Source organism: Ornithorhynchus anatinus, chromosome 20, assembly GCF_004115215.2.
Source record: "Ornithorhynchus anatinus isolate Pmale09 chromosome 20, mOrnAna1.pri.v4, whole genome shotgun sequence".
In the NCBI taxonomy this organism is placed as follows: Eukaryota; Metazoa; Chordata; class Mammalia; order Monotremata; family Ornithorhynchidae; genus Ornithorhynchus; species Ornithorhynchus anatinus.
In genome coordinates, this window is record NC_041747.1 from 10,579,938 (window position 1) to 10,607,528 (window position 27,591).

The 27,591-nt window shown below is 41.3% G+C and overlaps 1 protein-coding gene across 3 annotated transcripts in view; it reads left to right on the forward strand.

Annotated features, from left to right (window-relative positions):
- Positions 1-27,591, forward strand: part of MYO16 (myosin XVI) — a 247,065-nt gene that overhangs the window by 58,017 nt on the left and 161,457 nt on the right. For all 3 annotated transcript variants that reach the window (XM_029047892.1, XM_029047891.1, XM_007668660.3), the window contains 4 exons: positions 1,153-1,296; positions 17,872-17,980; positions 22,490-22,614; positions 23,321-23,446. In XM_029047892.1, the coding sequence (XP_028903725.1) occupies positions 1,153-1,296; positions 17,872-17,980; positions 22,490-22,614; positions 23,321-23,446 (504 nt within the window). The remainder of the gene's footprint in view (positions 1-1,152; positions 1,297-17,871; positions 17,981-22,489; positions 22,615-23,320; positions 23,447-27,591) is intronic.

Below are 27,591 nucleotides of genomic sequence, written 5' to 3' on the forward strand. Positions count from 1 at the left end.
TTTCAGTGTTTCAAAACACCTCAGGTACTAGAGAGTAGCAATTTGGCGGTCTGAAGTGTCATGTTTCCCCAGATCGCCTGTCTCCTCTTTCTTTTGGCTTTCCTCTGGACTCTTACAATATAAAATCTAGGGTATAATTAGCCATGAAGCCGCAATTACGTATTCTTAGATGAAATGGCTGTGAGAAAAAGACTCCGTGCGTTTGGGTGGGAAGGATAGAAGCAAATACATCCAAAGATATCTGGCAAAATTGCTGGAATAAACCTGGAACTCTGTGAATTCAATTCAGATATTATTCATTTTGTATCCGTGGCAGACCACAACTCTCTCCATCTTTCAAGTCCTTTAAAATTCACATTTCTTCCAGAAGACCTACCTTGACATATTTCTCATCTTCTCACATCATTTCCCCACTTACTGTATCTCCTATGCCCTTTGATCCTCACCCCACTCTCCCTTAGTATTTAAGTACATTATAATAAAGGTAATATTTGGAGTACTTATCACTTAGAATAACTATATAATCTAATAATTAGTATAATAATGGGATTAGTTAATCATTTACTATTATTAGCAATAATCATTGTGGTATTTGTTAAGTGTTTCCTATGTGCTAAGCACAGTACTAAGCAGTGGGGCAAATACAAGATAATCAGGTCCCACATGGGGCTCACAGTCTACATGGAAGGGAGAACAGATATTGAACCTCCATTTTGCAGATGTGGGAATTGAAGTGCCAAGGAGGGCAATGACTTGCCCAAGTGACACAGCAGGTATGTGGTGGAGCTAGGATTCATTCACTCATTCAGTAGGATTTATTGAGCGCTTACTATGTGCAGAGCACTGTACTAAGCACTTGGAATGTGTAATTTAGCAACAGATAGAGACAATCCCTGCCCAGTGGTGGGCTCACAGTTTAAACAGGGGAATCAGAACCCAGGTCCTCTGACTCCCAGGCCTGGGGTCAGAGAGGAAAATCTTCCACAAATCCTGCATCACAAATCTGCTTGTCACTCCAGCAGCTTAACTCAATTAGCACCAGGGTGATGACTGCAGAGATTAAAGTGATTTTTTTTTCCCCACCATGTGCTATTGGTGGGAAAATACATCTCCATCATTTATCTCCCTTCATCATGGTCTTCTTTTCTCCAGTGTGCCCGCTATGATAACGTCTTCACCGCAGAAATTCTAATTGACAAAGGAGTAAATGTAAATCATCAAGACGAGGATTTTTGGACTCCTATTCACATTGCCTGTGCTTGTGATAATCCTGACATCGTTCTCCTGCTGTTATTAGTGAGTAAATCAATTTAATCCATTATTGATTTGACAATGATTCGTGTTCATACGCTTGCATTCTTCCTGGGGATGTTGAAACAGTTGAAAGAAATTGCTTTAGTATAATGAACACAGTTGTGTGACCTAGTTGTCTTGTTCTCCTTTGCGTGGAAGCAAAAATAATTAGAGATCGGAGGCTGTAGACTGGATATGCTTAGATGGTCAAACCCCTGTGGTCAAGGCCTTAATTGATTTATATGCAAGTATTCCAGTTCCCGGTACAGCATCTTGCCCATTAATTACTCAACTATTTAAGAATTAACTCTATTCCTCCTTCTCCTGGAGTTCTGTGATGATTTAGGTGAGGACCCCTGGTAAGCAGATAAGACTAATTAGATGCTTTTCTACCAACCCTTCCATTCCTACGATTCCACATATATGTGTGTGTTTTATGTATTTCAATTTCATCCCATCACTGAGTAAGCTTTCATTTCTCATGTTGGCCCTCCCTTTCACATTGCCTTTGTACTCGTGTCTGTATCTCATCAATCATATGTATTTAGTGCTTACTACGTGCAGACCACTATATTAAGCACTTGGGAGAGTGAAGCATAACTTTATAATGGGCACATTCCCTGCCCACAACTAGCTTGCAATCTAGATGGGGTGACAGATATAAATAATTAAACTCTTAGATACTCGCCCCAGCCCCACAGTACTTATGTTCGTATTCTTATACTTGACCATTTCCCCTACCTATAATTTGTCTGTTTTCCCCTCTAGAGTATAAGCTCCTTGTGGGCAGGGATCATCCCTCTCAACTCAATCATACTGTACTCTCCCAAGCACTTACTGCAGTGCTTTGCACATGGTAAGCGCACAATAAATTTGTTCATTGATTACATTGTGCACCAGGGACCTTGACACTTTTGAGAAAGTGGGAAGTAAATGAAAAAGAATGATCAGAGAGAAGCTTAAAAGGCATTGCAAGGATAATATTTCATTTGGAGAAATCTGTTTGTGATTATATGAGACTTGAAAAAAAAAGGATAGGAATTGCAGTTGCTTTCTAGCTAAGCTAGTCATTTCAAATACTTTTCAATCACCTTTCTAGCACTGCTGCATGATGAATTGATTTTTTAAATGCTCACCGGTTACAGAATTCTCATCTCTCCTCTAAAGTACTTATTTCCTCCAAGCATACCCTTCATTTAAACGGATACCTCGCCTCTTTCCTAGCAATATCTATAATAATAATAATAATTGTGGTATTTAAGTGCTTACTATATGCACTATATTCATTGTACTAAGCAATGGAGTGGATGCAAGCAAATCAGGGTGGACACAGTCCCTGTCCCTCTCATAGTCTCACTCCTCATTTTGTAGCTGGTGGCTTTTGTTTATCCCTGTTGGGGCTGAGAATTTTAGCTGGACACATGTGATGCTGTCTCCAGGAGAAACTCTGGATGTCCTGGTGCCCTTTGGGGGTGCCCAAGTCGCCTCACATGGCTTCCTGTCCTCTCTCCTGTCTGACTGAACAGCTATTGACTCTTAGTGCTGATCTTCTCACTCCATAACTGAACATGGCTAGGTAACGGTTCAAGGTATGGGGGAGGAAGGAGAAAAGGAGTGGACAGAAGGTGGACCAGAGAGCCCATGATAGACCAGATCTCTTCTGTCCCTTCCCAACTCCCTTTCCACAACAATGATAGTTGTCTAACACTTTCTGTGTGCCAAATACTAAGAAGCATTATGTCCTGATGGAAAGGGCACAGCCTTGGGAGTTATCAGAACCTGAGTTCTGATCTTGAGCCTGCCACTTGCCTGTTGTGTGACCTCAGGCAAGTCACGTAACTTGTCTGTGCCTCAGCATCCTCCTCAGTAAAATGGAGATTCAGTACCTGTTCTCCCTCGTACTTCGACTGTGAGCCTCATGTGGGGCAGGTACTGTGTCTGACCTGTTTATCTTGTATTTACCCCAGTGTTTAATATAGTGCTTGGCACATGGTAAGCACCTAATGACTTCCATTATTATTATTATTTAGCTGCAATACAATCAGATCAGACAGGTCCCTGTCCTCCAGTCCAAGGGGAAGGGAAAACAAGAATGTGATCCCCATTTTACAGATGAGGAAACTGAGGCATAGAGCTAAATCACTTACCCAATATCACACAGCGTGCAAGCACGGATCTGGCATTAGAACCCACGTCTTCTGGCTCCCAGTTCTGTGCATTTTCCATTAAACCATGCAGGCAAAATACATTTCCTGAAATGTGCGGTCCTGTCTGGTGAATTTCAAGAGACAGGGAGTTTGTCCAGCCTGATTATCGTGTAACTCGCACAGTGCTTTGCACATAGTGCTTAACAAATGCCACAATTATCATTGTTATTAAGGATAAGAAGTTCCTTTTATCTGAAGAATCAAATTCTACAGCTCCCAAATTTTACTCTGCTTCACCCTTCCAATTTTGATTTTTTTTGCAGTTTTATTCTCCCTTAGTTGCTTTTCTCAAATCACAGCTGTCAGATGTCTTGGAGGAGGAGGAGGAGGAAGAGGAGGAGGAGTTAGCTACAGTAAACACTGTCAGTACTTTAGCCAAACATTCTACAAAATTCTGGGGGATGGAACTCTTCTTGAGCTCCATGCCCACCAAGATGAAAATCAAGATGGTAGGGATTTGTAAAAATCAGACCAGATTGCAGAGTGTGTTTTAAACTAGTTCTTGGCTTTGGTTTAATGTTAATAGGGCTTTTTTTAACATGGGTTTCTTACTAGCATATCTTCCCAATGTGCAGTGCCTTAAATAGATGGAAAAAATTCCAAATACAACCTGCTTCATCAAAATCCTGGCCAGTTATTGGAGGGCAAAAATAGCCAGTATGATTTGCTTTACTGGAGTGTGAAAACATATCGCTGAACTCCCTTATTCTACACTGGAAGCAGGTGAATTCATTGTTGTCTCTGCTTCCTCCCTCCCAGTCTGGCCCATTCCTGATGGAGATAACAGTGATAATAATAATAATTGTATTTGTTAAGCCCTTACTCGTCCCTGGGTTTCTACTAAACCCTGGGGTAGATACAAGGCAATCTGGTCGGACACAATTCCTGTTCCCCTTAGGGCTTACATTCCAAATAGAAGAAGAGAGAATGGGTGTTGAATCCTCATTTTACAGATAAGGGAACTGAGGCACAGAGAAGACACAGCAGTATGGCCTAGTGGAAGAGCAAGGGCCTAGAAGGATCTGGTTTCTAAACCCACCTACTGTGTGACCTTGGGCAAAGTCACTTAACTTCTCTCTGCCTCAGTTTCCTCATCTGTGAAATGAGGATTAAATCCTATTCCCTCTGACTTAATGTGAGCCCCCTGTGGGACAAGGACTGTGTCTGACCTGATTATCTCTTATCTGCCCCAGTGCTTAGTACATTGCTAGGTACATAATAAGCACAGAGCAGATACCATTATTATCAATATTTATTATTAACTATTTTATATGGAATGAACTACTTGATATTTATTTTAATGTTTATTATTGAAGTAAATGAAGCATACTTCCAAGTTTGAAGAGTTATGCTTTCTCCACAATTGGAAGGAAAAACATCATATAATACTTGATCTGAAATGAAATGGGGATTTTAATAAAACTTTTTTGTGATCGGGGGAAATTCTTTTTATGTGCCACCCTGAGGGCAAATAGTTTATGTGGAGTTGGTGTTAGAATGCCTAGGAAACGGCTGGTTGTTCCTAAAGTGCAAAATTCCAAGTGATTTTACCAGGGTGTTGCTTTAGAAACTGGGGATTGATTGATGGCAATTGGAGTGAAGTGTTTTCCTCAATCCTAGAACCCTCTGTGTTCAACCATCTGATGTCAGGAAGAGTTTGGAGTGTTCATGAGCTAAGTCTAATGGGCAGTTTGGGAATAGATAATGTTAATGGGTGCTTCAAGCAATTTCTGGTTTACCACAAGTTCCATCATAGTTAAATCAGTAAATATATTTCACAGATTCTCTTATACGCTCCTTACTTTGTCTCTGTTGGTATTAGAAAGTCAGTTCTCGGGCTTCCCATATTTGGGGCTGGATCTTTTATGTATAAATCCATGCATACACACATACGTACTACACACTCCGCCTTTCCCCCCTCACAAATATCTTCATATAAAATACACATGGTTCAGTTCTTTTGGATTGAAGATGAAATTCTGTGCCAGATCTCCTTTCTTTTCTTTTGGCTGTAGGTTTTTCTCAAGACATTCAGTTCTGGGTTATTTAAATGTCCTTCCTTTATACTTAATCTCCTAAGAGAACTCACTACCATGTCTCTGCCAATGCTAACAGTAGCAGTGATAGTAGTAATAGTAATAATATTTATTAAGCACTTACTATGTCCTAATGGTCTTTCCTCTAGATTTCCCCTCTAGAATGCAAGCTCACTGTAGGCAGGGCACGTGTCTCCCAACTCTGTTATATTGTACTTGCCCAAGCACTTCGTAAACTGCTCTGCACGCAGCAAGTGCTCAACACAGATGATTGATGGATGAGAGAGACATTCACCATCTAAGAATAGTGGGGAAGGGGCTGGTGACAGACACGTAAGGAAAGCCAAACAAAATTCTTAGAGACAAGAGAAGCAGCGTGGCTTAGTGGAAAGAGCATGGCCTCGGGAACCAGAGGTCATGGGTTCTAATCCTGGCTCCGCCACTGATCAACTCTGTGACTTGCGGCAAGTCACTTCACTTCTCTGGGCCTCAGTGACCTCATCTGTAAAATGGGGCTTAAGACCGTGAGCCCCATGTGGGACAACCTAATTACTTTGTATCTATTCCAGCGTTTAGAACAGTGCTTGGCACATAGTATGCACTTAACAAATACCATCATCATCATGACAAACACAAAAGGAGCAGCAGGATTTCAGGCTCCTCACAGCTCAGACCAACTATCCCAAAGTCACAGTTGTGGCCACAGGTGTGGCCAACGCTTTAAAAGTTGAGGCCACATGCTGCTGCTTTTGCTTCTCCTGTGCTATGCCTTCCGAGGCTGGAACAGAGGATGATGGGTATCCCGGGGCATGCTGGATGGAGCGGGGTCTCCCTCACATGGTTGTATCAGAGAATCAAAGAAACTACTTCTTTCTATCCACTTGCACAAGGCATTTTGATTTTCTGTTCTCAGCTAAAACTTTAACTGCCCCATGCAGATATGGGGATCAGCAGTTAGAGAAGCAGCATGGCGTAGTGGAAAGAGCACAGACCTGGGAGTCAGAAGGTCATGGATTCTAATCCTGGTTCTGTCACTGGTCTTTTGTATGATCCTGGGCAAGTCACTTCACTTCTCTGGGCCTCAGTTACCTCATCTGTAAAATGGGGATTAAGACTGTGAGCCCCATGTGGGAGAGGGATTGTGTTCAACCCAATTTGCTTCTATTTCTCCCTCCCTCCCTTTCCAGCACTTAGTATAGGGCATGGCACATAGTAAGCACTTAACAAATACCACAATCATTGTTAGGAGCCTCAGGTGTGGTTATTTTTTTTTTTAAAAGTTATCTTCCCAATTTTCAATTAATTCTGGGAACCCATATGGTTAGTGTATCGTACCCAGTGCCAATGAGATATGAAGCTAAAATCAAGTGTTGGTTGTTTTTTTTAGCATTTTCCCTCAGATGGCATCATTTTAAGAACAAGAAATCATGGCTCTTTCTTTTAGAGCCCAACGGTAGATCTTGTAGTCATGCAGATTGCTAACACAGTGAACCAGCAGAAAGGGAAGTTGGAATTTGTTAGACTCTTAGTTGCAGGAATTTTGCAGCTGTTCTTTTCTAAAGGGATGGGATGTAGAGTATCAAATATGGTTCCAAATATTTTTCTTCTTAAGGAGGGAAGTTATCATTTCAGTTTCAGAATGAATTACAGAATTAGATCCTTGGGGAAAAAAAAAAGGAAAAATGCCTGGATTTCTTTCTCCTGTTTCTTGTTGATTCTATGAATTACTCATCATCTGGTAAAAATAGTAATCAATGGATTGAAAACTTTGAATTACCTTGGATTAGCAAGGCATTTTTTGTAGTTTCAGGAGGGGAATAAGCAAATTTATTTAAATTTCTGAAGGCAGCCAATCAAAATCAACTTTTGAAGCAGAGGAGGTATATTTCCTGCTGGGTCGGGAGCCAGTCAGGCACATTTCCAAGAGTCCTTTGGGTGAGGCATTCCCTCAGGCACCATCAGTAGTGACAAACAAAGAATATGACATGGCTCGTGACCCTCATGAATTTACAATCAGTCTGGGAAAGCATGCGAAACAAACCCTTCTAAACATGTGACAGAAACGTGTGACTAGAGAGTGATTTTTCTACTTGTATGCTTGGAATTCAGAGAAATAGGAAGGAAGGAGGTCAGAGCTTCCTGTCAAAGATGGCGTTCCTGAGGCAGATGGGGCTAACCAAGGATGAGTCATGAAAAGAGAATTAAAGTCAGGGAAGGCATTCTCAATTGGGAGAAAGGCATGGGAATGGCTCGGAGTCAAGAGAGAGGCCAACTCTTGACTTCAAGTTCATGGTCTCCAAGATGGCATTCTCACAAGTTGCTTAGTGACTGATCGGTTTCTGGGGAAATCTAGACAATGCTGGGAAATAGCGTGGTCTGGTCGAAAGAGCTCCGTCCTGGAAGTCAGAGGACCTCAGTGAGTCGGTCAGTGGTATTTATTGAGTGCTTACTGTGTGCAGAGCCCTGCACTAAGCGCTTGGGAGAGGACAGTATAACCGTAGACACTTTCCTACCTCAACAAGCTTATAGTCTAGAGACCTGGCTTCCCATCCCAGCTCTGCTACTTTTCTGCTGGGGGACCAAGGGCAAATCACTTCACTTCTGTGGTCGTTTCCTCATCTGTAAAATGGTGATTAAATCCTGCACCCTTCTACTTAAACTGTGAACCTCTTGTGAGCTAGGGGTGGTGGCCTAGTGGAAAGAGCATTGGCCTGGGAGTCAGAGGACCTGGGTTCTAATCCTAGCTCTTCCAATTGCTTGCTCTGCGGCCTTGGGCAAGTCGCTTCACTTCTCTATGCTATGGTCACCTCATCTGTTAAATGGGGAATTAAGACTATGAACCCATGTGGGACAAGGGCTGTGTCCAACCTGATTAGCTTGTATGTACCCCGGAGTTTAATATAGAGCATAGCACATTGAAAGTACTTAAGTAACACAGTTATTATTATTACTTCCAAGAAAGGAAAAGGATGAAAGGAAATGTCTGGCTATCATCATGTCCTCCCCAAACTCACCCTAAACCTTCCTCTCAGGCCACAGTATTTAGGGCAGGGAATGTCAGCCCATTCCATGAAGGCCTGTTGCTAGAATCACTGCCCAGTGGAATGGCATCATGGGAATGTGTCTGTCCTGGTGAGCTGCAGTTGTCCATCTCCATTCGGTTGGGTGGACGCACCCAAGACAAGGGACCTTTAGTGTATGGAGCCCCTGGGGCATTTGCATCTTCCATTTGTAAAGTAATAATAATAGTAATAAACCAATCAATCAACCATATTTATTGAGCACTTACTATGTGCAGAGCACTGTACTAAGTGCTTGGGAGAGAACAATATCACAGAGTTGGCATGTTCCTTGCCCATAATGAGTTTGTAGTTACATTAATATTATTAATAATAATAACAGTTCGGTGCTTACTATATATCAAGAATCGAGGAAGTTAAAAGAAAATATAATGGTGGTATTTAAGTGCTTACTCTCTGATCAGATACAGTCCCTATGCCATATGAGGCTCACAGTCTAATTAGAAAGAAGAGATGTTTAATCATCATTTCACAAATGAGGAAACGAAGCCACAGAGAAATCAAGTGATCAGCACAAGGTCGCACAGCAGGCAGGTGGCAGAGCCGGGAGAAGAAGCCAGATCCTCTGACTCCCAGGCTTGGGAACATTCTACTAGGCCATGCTCCTTCTCTAAGCAAATGTAAGTGCATGACAAGAGCAGACTATTTGGAGTTGAACATCCCTGAGGTGGACTTGGGCAGTCAGTATGCTCCCCATCTAAACCTCCCTCCAGGCTGTAAGTTCTCTGCGGACAAGGATTGTGTCCATTTTTTGTTATATTGTACTCTCCCAAGCCCTTAATACAGTGCTTTGCACACAGGAAATGCTCAGTAAATATGATTGAATGAAGGAATGAATGAAGAATGAAAGGTTCAGGTGTTGTGATTCTCTTGCTTGAGTCCTGCTGTTGTTCCAATGGCTAGAACACTGCTCTGGGACTGAGGAAGCTGGGTTCTAGGTTCTTTTATTTTTTGTTTTTTTTAAAAGGTATTTGTTAAACACTTACTATATGCCAAGCACTATACTAAGCACTGGGGTAGATAAAAGTTACTTACCTACTGTATGACTTTGGGTAAGTCACTTAGCTTCTCTGGGCCTCAGTTACCTCATCTGTAAAATCAATCCTATTTATTGAGTGCTTAATGTGTGAAGTGCACTGTACTAAGTTCTTAGGAAAGTACAACACAACAGTATAACACACCCATTCCCTTCCCACATTGAACTTCCTCCTCCCTCCAATTGAGACTGTGAGACCCACGTGGGACAGGGACTGTGTTTAACCTGGTTAATCTGGACTCTACCCCAGCGCTTACTACACTGCTTGGCATATAGAGTGAGAGTTTAACAAAAATCACCGAAGTCTGAATGATACACACATACACTGACACACACACATTTGTAGATGTTTGTATCTATACACAGTACTTGGCACCTGCAAAATGCTTAATAAGTACCATGAAAAATTATGATATATGAATATGCATATATATATGACTATACAAACATAAATAACATCTCCTTCCCCTGATCCAAAGATCTAGAGTTACGCAAATAACTTTATAATTTCCTCTTTAATAAAGAGTTTTTCACCATTGTGATTTTTTGGATAGTAGTAATATTAAGCGCTTAAGCAATGTACTAAGCTCTATGAAATGTCCAACCCAGCCCTTTGATGCGCAAGAAAAGACATTTCTATTAATGTGCAACTCCATTTATTATGAGCGCCTCTTCTCTACAGGATGGATTCTGAGCTGAATAAAAACTAGGCTGGCATCCACATCTAACAGCTAGCCTGGCAGGGAGAATCTATTCCAGGAATGGTGTCAGAAGATAAAAGAATTAGCACTGGCGACTGAAACCTCGAATCCAACATTTCTCCATCTGCTCGTATCCATGGGACATCCTCCCTCTCTGTCTCCCTCCCTCCCCTTCACTGTCAGCACGGGTTTTGCAAAAAAAAACCAAGCATTTCCATGACTGAACACCCAAGATAACATGGCAAAAGCACATCGTCTTTTCATGACAGTCCTAGGAGGTGAAATAGACATTTAAAATGAAGCGTGTGCTTATAAAACTCGTTTTCCCTGTATATCTTCATGGAGAGACATCATCCACTCAATAAAGCGAACTACTAAGAATATCAGTTGACAAAAGGATGAAAGGTTTATTGGACTGAAACGCAATTAAGTCCATAGGAATCTAGCTTTTGAAATCCACCCTGCATTGACTATGTGTACGGATCTATGTGTGGGCCTAATAATAATTATTATTATGGTACTTGTTAAGTGCTTTCTGTGTGCTAAGCACTGTTCTAAATGCTGGAGTAGATACAAGTTATTTAGGTTGGATACAGTCCCTGTCCCACATGGGACTCATATTCTTAATCCCCATTTTACAGATGAGGTAACTGAGGCCCAGAGAAGTTAAAGGACTTGCCCAAGGTCACACAGCAGACATGTGGCAAAGCCAGGATTAGAACCAAGGTCCTTCTGATTCCCAAGCCTGTGTTCTATCCATTAAGCCACGCCGGGTCTACAGCACTTCTCCTCAAACCCTAATCATTCTCGATGACTATTCTTTACATTTAAAAGAGCAGTAGAAGTAGCCTGGCCTAGAGAATAGAGCACAGGCCTGGGAGTGGATCTGGATTCTAATCCTGGTTCCCCCATGAACTCTGCTGTGTGACCCTGGGTAAGTCACTGAACTTCTCTGTGCCTCAGTTCCCTCATCTGTGGGACATGGATTTTGTCCAAGCTGATTATAATAATAATAATAATGTTGGTATTTGTTAAGCACTTACTATGTGCCAAGCACTGTTCTAAGCGCTGGGGTAGACAGGGGAATCAGGTCGTCCCACGTGGGGCTCACAGTCTTAATCCCCATTTTACAGATGAGGGAACTGAGGCCCAGAGAAGTTAAGTGACTTGCCCACAGTCACACAGCCGACAAGTGGCAGAGCTGGGATTCGAACTCATGAGTCCTGACTCCAAAGCCCGTGCTCTTTCCACTGAGCCACACTGATTAGCTTGTATCTGCCCCAGCACTTAGCACGTGCCTGGCACATTGTAAGCGCTTAAATACCATAAAATAAATAAAGAGCCTGCGATTGGATTCCAAGATGTTGACTGAGAGATACTGATTTCCCTGGAACTTGAAATTATTAATAATATTTTGGAAAGGTTAAAAGCCAATTCTTCTGGAGTTTGGCACTGAAATGCCAAAGCTGCTGACTGCTGGCTTGGTCGTGCTATGCTTGACCCTGGAATTCACATGCAGCCAAAGAGAGGCATCTCAGAAGACAGGGTGTACAGTAGTTCCTAAGGATGAAATTTTAAATAAGTATAACCATCGTCCATAATCAGTGGCATTTGCTGTGCGCTTACTGTGTGTGGAGCACTGTTATATTGGACTCTCCCAAATAAATAATTATTGTGGTATTATCATCATTATCAATTGGGAGAGTACAGTATAATGGAGTTGGTACCCACGTTCGCTGCCCACAACGAGTTTAGTTTTATAATCCTAAAACACTAAGAAAAGTGTCCCAGGTTCTTCATGACAGGGATAGAGCAGCATCTGATACTTCAAACTCAAATTGTGTTTGCCAAGTCCCAAGTTCAGAGGTAGATATAAGATAGTCAAGTCAGACAATGTCCCCATCCTACATGGAGCTAAGAGTCTGACGGGGAGGGCGGGGAGGCATTGGTTTTACAGATATCAAAATAGAAGCATGGAAAAGTAAAATGACTTGCAGGCAAGTGGCAGAGCTAGTATCAGATCCCATGCCTACTGCTTCCCAGGCCCATGCTCTTTTCAGCAGGCCATGCTGCTTCTGTTCAAATAAGTATTAAGCAGGAATATACACTACAAATCTTTTGGCTTAATCATCACAGGCATCACACCGCACTAGAAAGCAACAGACCACACAGATTCTAGAGTTAAAATCTCCTCCCTGGTAGAAGCCCCCTGGAGTGCAGCCAAGTCTCAGACCTCTAGCTCATGCCAAGGGGAGAAAATCCTTATTATCTCCTTGGAGATTTCTCTCTAACAGCTGTTGAATTCTTCTCCACAAACATGGAGTCATCCACGGCCTTGTTTCCATAGTCTAAAATTTGCTCTGATCCTTTCCGTGCTAATCGAAACAGAGGACGGCTCTGGCAATGATGACTTCCTGTAAATTAGGGCCTCTCTCTGGTCTGACATAGGATAAGATTTTCATCAATTCTTTCACTGCAATGTGAACAGAATGGGATTTTTTTCATCAGCACCAACGGTATTTGAGTGCTTATTGCATGCAGAACACTGTACTAAGTGCTTTGGAGACTGCAGCGTGGATTTGGTCCTGTTTCTACACATTATCTCTAGTTTCCTCTTCCCTTCCGTGGTGTCAAAGTTGAGGGGGTTTGGGGAGGGGGGTGTTAGGGGGCTTGTCTGTCCATCCTTAACTGGAGCCACAATATCCCGAAGGCAGCAATCCCATTTTTTTCCCCCAAAATCCTTTGCTACTGTCAGAATCAGGACGACGGGTTGGGTGATCCATCATTGATCTGAAGTAGTGAATGGACTTCTTAAATTCTTATAATCTTGGAAAACAGTAGCAAATAACTGTGAGCAATTATTTGCTCACAGCAGAGTATAGTCCAGACAGAGAGGAGAGAGTTTTAACAGGCTTATGCTGTCAAAGAGGAGAGAGTTTGGAAGAAGGGAGAACAAGCTTATACTGTAGTCTGTTTGGAATGGATGCGTGAATCAGGGCTGTGGCATGTAGTTTAAGAGAACCTTGGGTTGGTTGCTTAATTTCTTTTTATATCTACCCAGCACTTAGAATGGTGCTTGAACCCATGCCTGATCTAATACAGTGCTTGGCACATATTCAGCAATCAATCAATGGTATCTGTTGAGCGCTTACCGTGTGCAAAGTTCTTGGGAGAGTGAAGTACAGTGGAGTTGAGACATGTTCCCTGTCCACAACCATCTTACAGTCTAAAGTAATATAGTAAGCACTTTAGAAATATCACAATTATTATTATTAGGCGGTCTCAATTAGGATTTAGTCATGACTTAAAATCATTATGTAATTAGTTGTATATTTATAGTTGGTATATAGTTATATATACTATATAGTTATATATATAATTAGCTATGCATTTATAGTAATTATATATTTAGTTATTTTCATGAAGTGGTCATCCTTGGAATAACATTTTGCTCAAAAATGTAGAGTATTAATGGTAATTGTTGGGGCCATCTTGTAAGTAACATAAGGAATTTCAAGCTATCATAATTTCAGAGCATTATTTGAAAATCTTATTTATAGAAAAACTCAATTCTGAATGAAATTTTGGTCAGCTGGCTTCCAGAGATTTTTTTTAGTAAGCAAAGTGATGTCTGTAACCAAGGAAGCCATTATTAAAACTGTCCAATTTTTGGCTTTTTTAAAATTTAATTTTAGGCTTAAATCCTGTAAAGTGCCGATTACATCGGAAGCCCTGAAATAGCTAATAGAAGGAATTATCAATGGGCTAGGACTCATTTGAAAGAATCAAAATGATCCTCTTAAAATCTAGCTGGAACATTCCCATTTGTGCAGTTGTAAATGCCCAGAGTAAATTATTACTCGGATCTTGAATGGTCCCTAATCTCTCAACTTGCAGACTTGACCAAAGTGACCTTCTGTTTGTTACCAGGTCATCACATTGACTTTTAAATGGCAGAACTAATGCATTGAAGTTCCATAACGTGCTAGTATCTAAAAATTCCATAGGTTATCTTTCCTTCCATATTCTTCAGAATAGACAGTTCAGAAAATGGAAGAGCTCATGACTGACGTTTCCAGAAAAGTCATCCTGTGAGGGTCATTAGCTGCAGTCAGCGAACATTGAATCTTCACTTGTGTGTTCTGAACCAACATATCGATGCATGAATATGCGCCAGGTTTGTCAAAGTTGAAAACACAAACCTTAAAATTTTAGTAACTATTTTCCATCTCAATAGTACTGGAAATGAACAGTTCAAAACACACAACTGAAGATTCGAAGGTTTGTGTTTTCAACTTAAATAAAGCTGGCTTGTATTCACCCACTGATGTTTTGGTTTTACTACTAATACTACCATAAAAGTCCATGAATCATAAGAGACTGGGACCGTTAAGGTAGCTAGAGGCTGACTTCGTGGGAAAAGCGACTTCATTTAATATCTTATTATGGCAGATTTTTTAAAATGGTATTTGTTAAGCGCTTACTACATGTCAGGCATTGTATTAAGAGCTGGGTTAATTAGATACAAGCTATTCAGGATGGACTCTGTGTCCCATATGGGGCTCACAGTCTAAATCTCCATTTTACAGATGAGGGAACTGAAGCACAGAGAAGTGAAGTGACTTGCCCAAGGTCACACAGCAGACAAGTGGAGGAGCCAGGATTAGAACCCAGATTCTCCTACTCCTAGACCTGTGCTCTTTCTACTAGACCTTGCTGCTGCCAGGCCCTGTGCTAGACACTAGATTAGATTCAAGTGAATCAGATCGGTCACAAACCCTGTCCTATAGCAGATTTACAGTCTAAGAGGTTGAGAAGCAGATATGCATTTAATCTTCATTTGTAACATTAATAATAATGGTATTTGTTAAATGCTTACTATGTGCCAGGCACTGTTTCAAGAGCTGGGGTAGATACAAGGTAATTCAGTTGGACACAGTCCTTGTCCCACATGGAACTCACAGTATTAATCCCCATTTTCGAGATGAGGTAATGGAGGCCTAGAGAAGTGAAGTGACTTGCCTTAGGTCACACAGCAGACCAGTGGCAGAGCTGGGATTAGAACCCAGGTCTTTCTGATTCCCGGGTGTGTGCTGTATCCACTAAGCTATGCTGCACGCACAGTGAGGTTCAGTGTTTTACCCAAGGTCACACAGCTGGCCAGACCCAGGTCTACTGGCCCCCAGTACCATTCTCCTGCTCTGAGGCTTCATTGCACCCTACCTGCCCAGATTAAATATCTTCTATTTCATGAAAGTATTTTGAGTTTCCACTAATTTTAGAGCTATGCCAATCCTTTGGCCTGCAAACAGCAGAGAAAGTTATCACCATTGCAATAGTTTTCCGTAATTCACTCAGGATTGAAGTATTTCCCTTTGTGTCCCCTTTCCGTAATTTATTTTAGCATCTGTCTTCCTTGCTAAATTTTAAACTCCTAGAGAGCAGGGATCATATCTTTTAACTCTATTGTACTCTTCCAAGTGTTTAGTTGAGTGCTCTGCACACAGACTGTACAGTTCTAGAAGGTGATCATGTCTACCAACTCTCTTCTACTCTCCTGAGTGCTTAGTACAGTGCTCTGCACTGAGGAGGTCCTCAAATATTACTGATTGATCGATCATATTTATTGAGCACCTTCTGCATGCAAAGCACAGAACTAAGCACTTGGGAAAGTGCAGTATAACAGATTTGGCAGACACATTCCCTGCTAGTAATAGGCTTACAGTCTAGAGGGGGAGACAGACATTAATATACATAAATTTGATTGATCATCCATACAATAAAATGGTCTAAAAAAACAAAATCTCAAGCCTTTCACATTCACTCTGGAAATGAAGTTTGAAATGATTTAACTAGTTTGAGATGTGTCTGTGAAGTCGCTATGAGTCAGAGATGACTCTGTGGCACAAGACAAGACACACACCCTCTAGACTGTTAGCTCACTGTGGGCAGGGAATGTATCTTTTTATTGTTCTATTGTAGTCTCCCAAGCACTTAATAGAGTGCTGTGCACACGGTAAGTACTCAGTAAATGTGATCGGCTGCCAGACTGCCCACAATGAGCTTACAGTCTGGAGGGGGAGACAGACGTTTATATAAATAACTGATTGATAATACAGGATTTAAAGATATGTACAGAAGCGCTGTGGAGTTGAGGGTGGGGTGAAAATCAAATGCCCAAAAATCTCAGTTCCGAGTGCTATGCAGCTGTGCTGCGGCAGCCTGGATAATTCCCAGAGCTGTTGGAGGTGGTTCAAACCGGCTTTGGCCAATCTAGAAACTAAATCTCGAAAAGACTCAGTTGGAAGGCTCACAGGGAGGAGGCAGCTGTGCCATAACTGTCTCGCATATGGGCTTGGCTTGATGCTAGATCCTGTTTAAGCTTGGCCTTGGGAGGGAGCAATATAGTCTGACAAGGTAGTAATAGAAAAAGTGGATGTGCTTTTGTTCACCACTAAGGTTCAGTGTAGGGGCAGGGATTATCAATCCCATCAATCAGGTGTGTTTATTGAGTGCTTACTATGTGAAGAGCGCTGCTAAGCGCTTGGGAGAGGACAGTTTAACAGAGTTGGTAGCCATGTTTCTTGCCCACAATGACCTTACAGTCTAAATTATCCTTAGGAATCCTCCTAATAATAATAATAACGGTATTTGTTAAGCTTTTATTGTGTGCCAACCATGTACTCACTCCTCCTTGCCCCCAGAACTTCTTATTGTAGGTTGCTGCCCCTCCCTGTAATTTATGAGAGCAGGAAACAAATCTACCAACTCTGTTGCCCTATGCTCTCTTGTGCACTTAGTGCAATGCTCAGCATAGAGCAGTAAGCTCGTTGTGGGCAGAGAACATATCTACCAACTCTGTTATATTGCACTTTCCCAGGTGCTTAGCGTAGTGCTCTGCACACAGCAAACACTCAATAAATACACTTGATTAATGGATTGATAATCCTTGCCCCGACACTGAACCTTTGTATTGTATTTGTATTACAATCTTCCAAGTGCTTAGTACAGTGCTCTGCACACCAGAAGCACTCAATGAATACCATTGATGAATACAGTAAGCACTCAATAAATACCATTGATGATTCAATCTATTGATTGATTTTATTGTCTGTTTATTTTGCAAGTCTGTAAGCTTCTTGAGGGCAGCCACCATGTCTGTTAACTCTCTTGTACTCTCCCATTCACTTAGTACAGTACCCTTGATTGACTGATTAGTAAAATATGCTCCTCATCCATACCTAATTATATCCCCCACTCATTAGATCCCTTAAAACCTCTGTAACCACTGAGGAACAATCATCAATCGATCATATTTCTTGAGCACGTAGTGTGTGCCAAGCACTGCATTAAGCACTCAGGAGAATACACTGTAACAGACACATTCCCCACCCACAGCGAGCTTTCAGTTTAGATTGTATCTCACTGAATTTTTTTCCCTTCCCGATTACCAGAGACTTATCTTCTGCATTTGCTGAAATGCATATGACTTTTTCCTTTTTTCATTCTCAAATCCAGTCTGGAGCCAACGTCCTACTGCAGGACGTTAACGGAAATATACCATTAGATTATGCCATGGAGGGGACAGAATCCAGCTATATCCTCTTAGCCTACCTGGATGACAACGGTAAGTCTTCGGAAACATTCCGGGCCTACATTCATTTCCCTCGTGCGGATCAATCAAGCAGTGGTATTTATTGATTGCTGACTATGTGCAGAGCACTGTAATAAGCACTTGGGAGAGGACAATACAAGAGATAGCAGACATGTTCCCTGCCCACAACCAGCTTACGACACCCAGCTTTTATTTTTGGTCCATTATACAATTCACCATATTTCTGGCTGCAGGTAGAGCCAATTCTGGGCTTGTATGGAGTCTTCCAGCTTTGGCATCATCTCTTATTCGTGTTCTCGTCACAGTGACTGTACATTTGAGTACTGGTTTTCAGTTGTTCATCCTTTCCTTTGAGAAAGGGAGTCAGTGGATCTTTAAATTGTGATTGATTGATTGGGCTAAAGTCCTATTTCAGTCAGATCCCTTGGGCAGGTTCTCAGTCTTGCGGATCTAGAACTGAAGCTCATCTGCATTCTCCACAGCTGGGCCCCCGTCAGCCTCTTTATAAGCATTTCTAGGTCCAAGCGACCTGTGGAATTCAGGAAAGCAGGGTGGCCTAAGTGAAAAGATCGCAGCCCCGGGAGTTGGGGTAATTGGATTCTAATCCTGAGTCAGCCCCTTGCCTGCTGTGTGACCTCGAACAAGTCGCTTTCCTCCTCTCTGCCTAAATTTGCCCATCTGTAAAATGGGGATTCAGTACGTGTTCTACTTCCCCACGAGCCTCACTATGGGGCAGGAACTGTGTCTGATGTTGTTATCTTGTATCTACCCCACCATATCATTACAATTATTATTGTGCGATATCCTTGGCTGAAGGATGTATTCTTACTACTCTTATCAGTCCTCATGCGGAATCTCAAAGACAATTTGATAAGGCCCGGAATCTCAAAGACAATTTGATAAGGCCAGCAGCAACCACTTGGAGAACAATAGGCGAATATTTAGCAGGTCTTTTAGGGCCTATAATTGGTGGATCTGGGTTTGTATTTGTAACTCCTCTCCATTGGGAAAGAATAAGACGTTTAGTAAAAGAATTTCATTTTGAACTAATGAGAGGAACACGTCCATTTCCTGGGCACCCCGCAGCCTTGTTAAAAACCATCCCTGTTGACTTTACAAAGGAGCCAAAGGCAATCTGAATTTATCTAACCTTATGCCCCAGAATTGGAGGACTCAGAAACAGGAAGGCGGCTTGGAGGAAATCAGGGGATATGTCAGTTACTTCCCAAGTCCTGATTGATTCCGATTCTTCCAATTAAGCAGGCACCGCAAGTGATCTTCATAGGCAGGGAAACAATAGTAGACAATTCTGAATGGAATCAGGATTTTGGGAGATGGGAGTCATTAGAATTCAAGAGTCCCTAAGGCGATATCAAATCTCCTACAACTGGAAGGAAAAGAAATGTTTTCAGGTGTGATAACTAAAGTCCTTTGTAGGAGAGTTTTAGATTTTTAGGCATTCTTTTATTCCTTATCCCTCTATCTGATAGCCAATTCACCCGGTTGGAACAGCCTCAGATAGTAATAATAAAAAGTTGTGGTATTTGTTAAGCCCTTGTTATATGCCAAGCACCGTACTATGCACTGGGGTAGATACAAGACAGTCAGGTCCAAATGGAGCTCATAGACTCAGTAAGAGGGAGAACAGGTATTGAATCCCCAATTTGCAGATGAGAAAATTGAGACACAGAGAAATTAAGTGACTTGTCCAAGGTCACAGAGCAGAGAAGTGGCAGAGTCAGGATTACAACCCAGACCCTCTGACTCTCAGGCCCGTGCTTTTTCCAGCAGGCCACATGGCTTCTCAGATATGTTATCAATCACATGTCCCTTCCTCTTCACCATTATAAAACATGTATTCATGAGAAGTTTGGAATGATGATGATAATGTAAGGGATAATTACACTCGAGAGTAAGGTAAGCATTATTATCAATATTCAGAAAATGAGAAAGCTAAATGACTAAAGGTTCCATTAAAGATTGTTGGCAGTGATTTGAAGAAGCAAATTCCCAAGGTCTTCGGACCAAAAGTTGTTGGTTTTTTCACCCCTCCTGGATTTCTCATTAGTCTTTCCCTGATGAGAGATTGCTTGGCCTCTCTGAAGTCTTGTTCGTACACTAACCTTTGAAGACAAGTTTACAAAATAATCATAATAATAATAGTATTTGTAAAGTGTTCACTAGGTGCCAAGCATTGTACTAAGCCCTGGAGTAAATACAAAGCTTTCAGGTTAGTCCCAGTTCCTGTCCCATTTGGAACTCCACAGTCTAAGGAGGAGAGAGGACAGTTGTTTATAGATGAAGAACTTGAGGCACAGAGATGGTAAGTGACTTGTCCAAGGTCACCCAGCAGGCAAGTGACAGAGCTGGGATTAGAATCTTGACACTGTCCTGTGCTCTTTTCTCTAGTCCATGCTAATTCTCAGTGCTAATAGGAATGAAAGGGTATGTCCCCAGGCAAAAATTTTCACTTTAAGGAAGCCTATCAAAATCTGGTGGCTGGCAGTTTTTCCATGAGATATGTTTTGTCATTTGGAACTTTGCTCTACAAATTCTGCATTTTTTCCCCATCCCTTCTCTTCCGACCTTGTCAAAAACAGTGCCAATAATGATCCTTGAAAAACATTTGCTAACATTGCTGTTTTCCTGGATGAAGCTTTATGTTTGAACAGATGCACTCCTTATTTACCAGGACTCTATTTAGAACGGTCTCTTTGTTTGTCGCTGGTAATCTTAAATCATCAGTTCCTTGTAAAATCATGGCAAATTCCTGCTGGAGATTTGGCTCAGCTCCACATTGGCTCTAAGGCCTGATGGAGGGCCGTGTGGGCAAGGAGAAGGCATGGGGTGATACATATGTTATACTGGGCATGCAGCCTAACATAATATGTGGTGCCATTTTTCAAAAGAAGCAGCATGGCTTAGTGGATAGAGCATAGACCTGAGAGTCAAAAGGATCTGAGTTCCAATCCTGGTTCCCCACACTTCTGATATGTGACCTTGAGCAAGTCACACTTCTGTGTGCTTCATTTGTCTGTAAAATGGTGATAAGAGTGTGCCCCATGTGGGACAGGGACTGTGTCCAATCTGGTTAACTGATATCTACCCCAGTGCTTAAACCGTGCTTTGGCACATATTAAGCACGTAACAAGTACCATCATCATTATTAGCATTAGAAGAACGTGGATTTCCCATAATCCTAGAATATTTCTCCTACATGCTACCAAGTCTCAGATTTTTTTCTTTCAGGTCCCTGTGAACCCTGAAGGTTCACGCTGCTTCTTATTTGATGGTACACATTTTTTCTGAACCAATTTTATACCTGCTTTTAGAAAGTGAGAAAGGCAGAAGGGGCAGTAACATAGTGACAATATGTATATTACATATGTCACAAAGATCTAATGTTTTCTAATTTCTAGGCTCAAGAAGCAGCCCCATTCTGCTAATTGAGAAGCCGAGAGACTCTTTACTTTTACTTTTTTAGAGATCAAGACAGATTGAGAGAGACAGAATGAGAGAAAGAAAAAGAAAAAAACCCTAAACACCAGAAAATAAGAACCAGCTTGCTTTTCTTTATAACTAGGGAGAAAGTGCTACTTTAAGCAGAGGACAAGAATTTCATTTTTGAACATTGCTCCTACTAAAAAACAAAATGCAGTCAATTTATTCACTGTCTCTCCAGTCTATAGCTAAAATTGTAATTTAGTTTTTACAAGTAAGCCATATTTTAGCCCAGCATAGCCTTCTAACTAAAAATTATATTTTTCTCTCTCCTCTATTTTCTGCTTTGCCTTTGTATATTATTGTGTGTTTTTTCTCCAAATGTTTAAAACAAAATTTCTCCAGTGATCTTGGAGGTTGTTTACTCTATGCTACCCAGTACCTTGATGCGTTAACCTCAATTTTAAATGATGTACAGCATGGTAAGTGAAAGTTCTCTGAGTCCTTCAGAGGTAATGGTTAACTTTCTTTTGCAATGATAGAAAAACAACAGAAAGGCTTGAACTATAGTGGAATGGAGTAGAGAAATTGGAAAATCTGTTGGAGTTAAAACTGTGCAGCCAAACTGTAGGATGGACAACTGTGTTTTACCAACGTGAGAACCTATTTCCACTTCACAGACGCTAAGCTTAGAATCCAATTAAGAACTCAATTTGATTTCTGTTAGGAGCATCTGTTCTTTGAAATACTCCTTGGTTAGTGTGCTCTGTATATGTATAGAATCACTCAAGTCCCTCCTTCTTGGAAGTGGAAGTACTTCTGGCTGGAACTCATGGGGCAAACTCGCTCCTGCTGTCAATTTGGTTGGGCAGGGAAAGGATCTACCGACTCTGTTATATCGTACTCTCCCAAGCTCTTAGTACACTGCTCTGCACACAGCAAGCACTCCATAAATACAATCAATTGATTGATCGATAGTCCTTGATCACTGCAGAAGTGATTCACTAGGGTTCAAAGCCCGAGGACTGAGACTATGGTTTTCACTGCTGATTAAAACCTGTGTCTTGTGGTTTCTTACAGGGGTGGACTTAACTGCACTGCGTCAGATGAAGCTCCAGAGATCAATAACCATGTTAACAGATGTCAGGCAACTCTTAACATCTGGAGGAAGTGTGAATGAGAAAAACAACGAGGGCGTTACCCTCGTAAGTTCGGGACACTTATGTTAAATCGACAAAGTCCATGTGTAGAATTAAAATGGGTCAACATTCTAAAACACGGGTTACTGTATTTGGCTGTGTACCATATCCCACAGCCAAACCTGAGAGACAGCCACCTTTGTCTAGATGGGCCATTGTCATTTTGAGGCATGTGATTTGCCGAGTTCAGAAATGACTTTAGGACTACATTTCTTCTTACTTTGATCATCCCAAACTATCAGTGCCTTAAGTGAGAAAGGTGAAAAATTGGGGGGAAGAATTATTTGATAGTTTGGTTCCTAGAGTCCACAGTTGGGAATTCTGAAAATCCTTTCATTCATTCAGTCGTATTTATTGACCACTTACTATGTGCAGAGCCCTGTACTAAGCACTTGGAAGAGTACAAAATAATAATAAATAGACACATTCCCTGCCCATAAAAAGCTTACAGTCTAGAGGGGGAAACAGACAGGAACTGTCTCCAACCTGATTAATTTGTATATACCCCAGCGCTTAATACAGTGTCTGACACATAGTAAGCGCTTAACCAATACCATAAAAAAAAATCCATACGATTGATTGACCAACTAAAGTAACAGACCTAAGAACAACTGTTAGAAATGTATGCAGGAAATCTTTGTGTCCCGTTAAATGTTTATTCTTTGTATTAACTTAAAATATGTCCCTTAATGAGGGTCTCTCTTAAACACAGTTACACATGGCCTGTGCAAGTGGATATAAGGAGGTGGTCACTTTGATTCTGGAGCACGGAGCAGATCTCAATGTAATGGACAGCCAGTACTGGACTCCACTCCACGTGGCTTCTAAATACGGCCAGGTAAGCGACTTTTCTACTCTGACACATTGTTTTCAAATCCAGAACATTTTGAAATCACTTCATCTTGCTGCCTGTGAAAATGAAATGACCGGGCCTTATCATTCATCTACCCTAGTTCCTTCAACAGTGTCCTCAGCCAGCTAACACTTCATCGAAAATCAATAGAAGCCACACTTTGAAGATTACTGAGGAAATACTATTTCCATGCACATTTCCATATTTTTTTTTTAAATTAGTTCCTCTAGGAAAAAAAAAATACCGCCTCTGAGGTTATTGGTTAAGTGCGCTTTCTAAACATTGTAAAACGATGCTTGAAAATATTAGTGATTTATGATGTGGTCGTTATGCTCTGGGTAATCAGGTCGCATGTCCAAATTACTAAGTCAGGGAAAGAATCAACAGTCTCTCCTTTCTCAAGTAGTTTGAGTCCACGTCTTTGAGCTAAAGCTTAGTAAGGAGCAAAGCCAGGGAGGCAAAAGAGTAAACAGTACCAGGCACTGCAAACCTTAAGGGTGGCAACTCAACAAGGGTTCAAAGGGTTCAACCCACTTTTTGCTGTGGACATTGTGGCCAGGACTGTGAGTCTCCTCTGGCTGTGTCAATCACAAACGTACTCTTTGGAGAACTTCACCATTAATAGTGTCTACATTAAATACGAAGGGCACCTGTATTATATATTCATCACGGGCAGGGAATGGAGCAGTTTACTATCATTTTGTACTCTCCCAAGTGCTTAGTGCTGTGCTTTGCACACAGTAAGTGCTCAATAAATATAATTGAATGAATATATTCTAATAATATTTCCCCCAGAGATTTAGCAGTGAACCTACTTCATTTTGCCATGATGGCTTTTTTTCCGGTGTCTTCATCAATGCAAATCCCCTGGAATTCAATATATTTTAAGGCTACATCTCATTGGCTTGTAGTTTCAAAGTGTCTCAGATGTCTTAATATATCTTAGAGTAATCTTTCTATTACTGCTTTTCTCCCTCACTTTTCTTTAATCCCTTTTCCCCTTTGATATATCAATCAATGATATTTATTGAGTGTTTACTGTGTGCACAGCACTGTACTGAGCACTTAAGTTTAGGGAATAAAAGGGTAGGGAGAAATATTACACAGGTACCCTGTAATCTCTTTTGCCTGCCTCATTTACACAGGAATAATCTATTTCTTAAACACAAAGTGATCTTGGTAACTCTGAGAGTGGTATTAATGAAAGATAGTAATTCATCCCTCATTTATATTGTCTAGAAAATCTAATTAGGTGGCAAGAAAGATTTTTACCAAGCCGATGACCATCAGGGCAGGTTTTAAACTTCTATTATGTAGTATTTTGCAGTATTTTGGAAAAAACTTTACTTGGATTATCAATTTACAGGCACATGAGATTTAGAGCTACATCTGAGCAATGTATTTTGAGCAAATATATTCCTTTTTTTTTTTGGAAACGTTGCTTTATGAGCACTAATATTTTAGGAAGAAAATACAGCTTGTTAGGGACTTTCAACAGAGACATGGTTAAAAATGAATAGCCCCCAAATATAAATGATGTTGTAAATAAAATAGTTTGTCATTTATAGAAGGATTTATTATCATTGTTTCCAGGAGGAGGTGTATAAATTTTAAAAGGTTCCTAAACATCCTGCCTTGTAAAATTTGAATCAGTCACTTGTGCCTGTGGTATACAAGTGTGAGTTGAATTAAGTGACATTAACAATAAATACATTGTGGTTTACTTCTCTTTTATGAACTGTAAATAATAAAAACCTCTAAGATGTTTATTGCCACTGGCAATATAGAAAAAGGAAATATACTGGGAGTCGTAAAGTCACTAGAATCTACGTGCATGTAGCTACCCAGTTTTAAGGTGAAACATAAAATTCTGGAAATTTCAGCCCCTTGATAATTTCCATCCACACACCTAATAATTGAGAGGTCCCTTGAAATTTTTTTCTCATAGGCAGCCATAGTTTGATTTGCTATTCTTGGGATCGAATCAATGCAGTTGGCTTTTCAGTTGTGGAATCACATTCAAGAAAGGTGGGGATTATTCCAGTGAAAACCATCCGGCTCATTGTACTATTTATAATAGTAGGTTGGGGTTGGAGGACACATTTTAATTTTGAATTTACGAGTCCTTCCGTTTAATCCCCAGATAATACCTGTCTTAACTAGTGAAGGTTACTGACCTTTTAAATGACTGTTTTGTTGGGCTGTGTCCATGTTTTCTGTTTAAATACTATGTTTTCTTTGAACCATGGGAAATTTTTTCTTATTAGCTAGTTCTGTCCTAATGCAGAGGTTGCATTCTAAATGAACCAGGCCGTAAGGAAAACTCACATCGATAGTATTCGATCTTGACCAGTGCCACCATCTTGCACACAACCAAGTCACATTTGTTCCAGGTAAACGTGCATTGTTGAAAGATCACAGAATGGTGTGATAATCAGGTCCCACACAGGCCTCACAGCTGAATCCGAGGGAGGACAGGTATTTCATTCCTATTTTGTAAGTGTGGGAATAGCGAAGTTATGAAGTGAAGGGACTTGCCCAGGGTCACACAACAGACAGATGGCAGAGCCAGGACTCCAAGGCCTGTTCTCTTTCCACTAGGCTTCACGGTTTCACATAGCAAATTGACTTCACAGTGATAAATATCATTGTTTGAATGGAAAGCTGTCAGCTCACATTGTCAAGCAAAATATAACTGGATTCTCGTGCAGGAACTTCATGTCAACTCACAATCTCAATCAGAATGCAACATGACCCTTGTGCCTCTACTGTGAGGAAAGTTCCTGTCTTCAAGCTGAGGCGGGGTAGGGGCCCCCGATTTTGCTCACTTCCCTTTTCCCCCTACTTGAATTCCAGTAGTTATCTCAGGGTTGCCAGCTACATTAGGGTGAGTGTCAGGGGACAACTGGATCTAAGCCTCCCTGCCTCTTGGACCCCAAAATGGCCTCAGGTGTGGGAGGCTGTGACAGCTTCTTTACGTTCGGGGGTGTCTTCTGCAAGAGCAGAGGACAACTCTCTGGTGATGCCTCTCTGAAGATCAGATCCACAACTCCGTATTTTTTTCATTTCCTTAAACAAGTAATCCAGGATGTCTTCAATCAGCAAGGCCTAGTGGATAGAGCACAGAAGGCCCTGAGTTCTAATTCCGGCTCTGCCACTTGTCTGATGTGGGCCCTTGGTTAAGTCATTTTGCTTCTCTGGGGCTCAGTTCCCTCATCTGTAAAATGGGGATTAAGACTTTGAGCCCCCTATGGGGCCGGGACTGTGCCCAACCTGATTAGCTTGTGTCTACCCCAGCACTTAGTACAGTGCCTGGCAAAGAGTAAGTGCATAGCAAATACCATAACAAAAAACAAAGAAGAGAAGCTGTTTACAGTACTATGAGGAATGTAGTGGATTTGCATTATAAACATTACCTTTCTCCCTCCCACTTAGATTGTGAGCCCCATGCGTGGCAGAGACTGTGTCCAATCTAATTGACTTGTACCTACCTCAGCGCTTAGAAATGTGTTTGACACATAGTAAGCACATAACAAATATCATAAAAAACAAAGTATCTCACTCTTGAATGACACAAAATGTTAATGATAGTGTTTTGCGGGGAGTTTTTTCCAAAGAGTTTTGGTTTCCAAGTTTCCAACCACCATGTGACTATATCCATTATCTGAGAGTACCTTCTATTCATTATTTTTCTGTCCTTGACCCATGCACAATTGTGAACCTGTTCGAATTAAAGGAGCAGAAACTAAGTCTAGTAATTGTGGTGTTTGTTAAGCATTTACTAGGGGCCAGGCACTGTACTAAGTGCTGGAATAGATTTAAGATAATCACGGCAGACATAGTCCCTAACCTACACTGGGCTCACAGTCTAAATCGAAGGAAGAACAGGTATTTAATCCCCATTTTACAGATGAGGAAACGGAGGCACAGAGAAGCTGAGTGCCTTGCTCAGGGTAACACAGCAGGCAATTGGCAAAGTAGAGAGTAGAACCCATGTCCTCTGACTTCCAGGCCTGGGTCCTTTTCATCAGGCCACATTGTCCCTTTCCCCTCTCCTCTGGAGGGGAAATAATCTCCAGACCCAATTCTTAAAAGTCTTTTCCTGTCTCCAGCTGCAGATTTGGGCACAA